General features: G+C 54.5%; 2 protein-coding genes across 2 annotated transcripts in view; one reads left to right on the plus strand and one right to left on the minus strand.

The window, feature by feature from the left end:
* Zswim3 (zinc finger, SWIM-type containing 3) overlaps positions 1–217 on the minus strand; it is a 17953-nt gene extending 17736 nt beyond the window's left edge. The window contains exon 1 of the mRNA XM_005392406.2: positions 45–217. Within this exon, the coding sequence (XP_005392463.1) occupies positions 45–199 (155 nt within the window). The 5' untranslated portion in view covers positions 200–217. The remainder of the gene's footprint in view (positions 1–44) is intronic.
* Positions 218–567: 350 nt separating this feature from the next.
* The window catches only part of Acot8 (acyl-CoA thioesterase 8), a 20158-nt gene continuing 18977 nt past the window's right edge, over positions 568–1748 (plus strand). The window contains exon 1 of the mRNA XM_005392408.2: positions 568–799. Coding sequence (XP_005392465.1) covers positions 672–799 — 128 coding nt within the window. The 5' untranslated portion in view covers positions 568–671. The remainder of the gene's footprint in view (positions 800–1748) is intronic.

Below are 1748 nucleotides of genomic sequence, written 5' to 3' on the forward strand. Positions count from 1 at the left end.
GCCGCCCCCCGCCCGCTCCGCGCCCGCCCTGCGCCCGCCCTTACAGGATGTCCTCGCGGATGGAAGTGCCGTGGTTGAGGTTGTGGAAGCGGACGGAGACGCAGTCCCTGAGGATGAAGGAGCATCTGTTCTCCCTTTTGTAGGCGCTGAAGCACTCCTTGAAGTCCTCATAGGTCTTGAAGCAGCTGCCCAGCTCCATGGCCGCCCCCGCAGCCCACGCCGGGGCTCGGCTCGAAGATCACAATAAGGGTCAAAGGTCACACTGTTTACAGTGACATGGGCCCAGGACGCCTTAAGGCGCAGCTCCAATTAGATGGCCTTTTACGGAGCGCGCGAGAAGCCCCGTGCACCACTGGGTCGCAAGCGGCTGGCAGTCTGCTCTGACAGAAGGGAAATGACAGTCCTTATTATCCAGACCCGAGGTTCCACCCCCCTCCGAGAGTCACATCCAATTACACACTGGAGTCTCAGACTGGCATTTATTTTATCCAATCACTGAAGACAGATAACCAAACTCACTCGGGAACGGACAGGAGCACCGATCAATAGTAACTCGCATCCTATTCGCGTCCTCAGCGGACTTCCGGTTACTAGGGCAATCTCCCGGAAGCGCCGGGGTCCTGGGCAGGTCTCCGCGTGTTCTGCCGGGGAGCCGGAACTGAGTGAACAAGATGTCGATGCTTCAGGCTCCGGAGGATGGGAAGGGCGGCGGCGACCGCGACGATCCCTCCCGGGACCTCCGTAGCGTTCTGGTCACCAGCGTGCTCAGCCTTGAGCCGCTGGACGAGGATCTCTTCAGGTAGCCGTCCTCGCCTAGCCCGCACCCCTCGTTTAGGGTAGAGACTCCTGCGCTCCATTGCCGCCGCCCGCGGCCCCCCGCTCTGGGAGCAGGATGGGCGCTGTGCGCGATGCAAGCTCTGCTGCATTTAGGCGGGAACTTGGCCCTGAAGGCTGTCTTCGCTGGCCCATAGGAGGTCCTGGCGATCAGGGCAAAGAAAGTGTGACCAGAGATTCCTTCTTTGGAAGCCTGCCTTTAGCCTCCCCTGAAAAAGTCAACCCGAGAGGGCGGTGACCTGCCCAAGCTGATCAGGTTTAAAACTTACACGCAGCTCCTTGAGTATTCACTGTCTTCTTCCTCTCCCGTACCTCACCTCCAGCACTTTTTTTTTGGCCTTTTTGAGACAGGGTCTTGCTGTACAGTTCAGGCTGGCCTCAAACTCGCAACAATCCTCCTGCCTCAGCCTCCCAAGTGCGGGGATTACATGCGTGCGCCACCACACCCGGCCCCAGCACTCTTTGGTGAGGTCTGGTAGCTCATTACTTGGGCCTTCCCAGCAAAGCTGAAGTTATACAGGAGTTTTTCACATCTTTGATCTCTAAAGCTTCTACTGGCTTTTTGGGAGCTATCTCACTTTGATTACCCTTCCTTGCACTTAGTAATGATAAATAACTCGGGGGGAGTGTTGCTATTTACAGTGGACTATTAGGGAAAATAATAAACTCTGAGCAGTGGGAAGCTTAGGTTCTGCAAGACTAGAGCCCTGGGCAAACGTTTTCACCTCGTGGTTAGGTCAGAATTTCCTCATCTGTGCAAAATGTCACAGCCTGAAGGAGTTAGACTTGATGTTTGAGTGAAAAAAACATTGGACTTGAGGTCGAAAGGCTAGATACTGCCCAGGATGTTTAAGCTGTTTAAGCTTACTTAAGTGATTTTTTATTTTTCTTTTCTTTTCTTTCTTTCTTTCTTT

The sequence above is a fragment of the Chinchilla lanigera genome, unplaced genomic scaffold, assembly GCF_000276665.1.
Source record: "Chinchilla lanigera isolate Chin_1 unplaced genomic scaffold, ChiLan1.0 scaffold00044, whole genome shotgun sequence".
Taxonomy (NCBI): domain Eukaryota; kingdom Metazoa; phylum Chordata; class Mammalia; order Rodentia; family Chinchillidae; genus Chinchilla; species Chinchilla lanigera.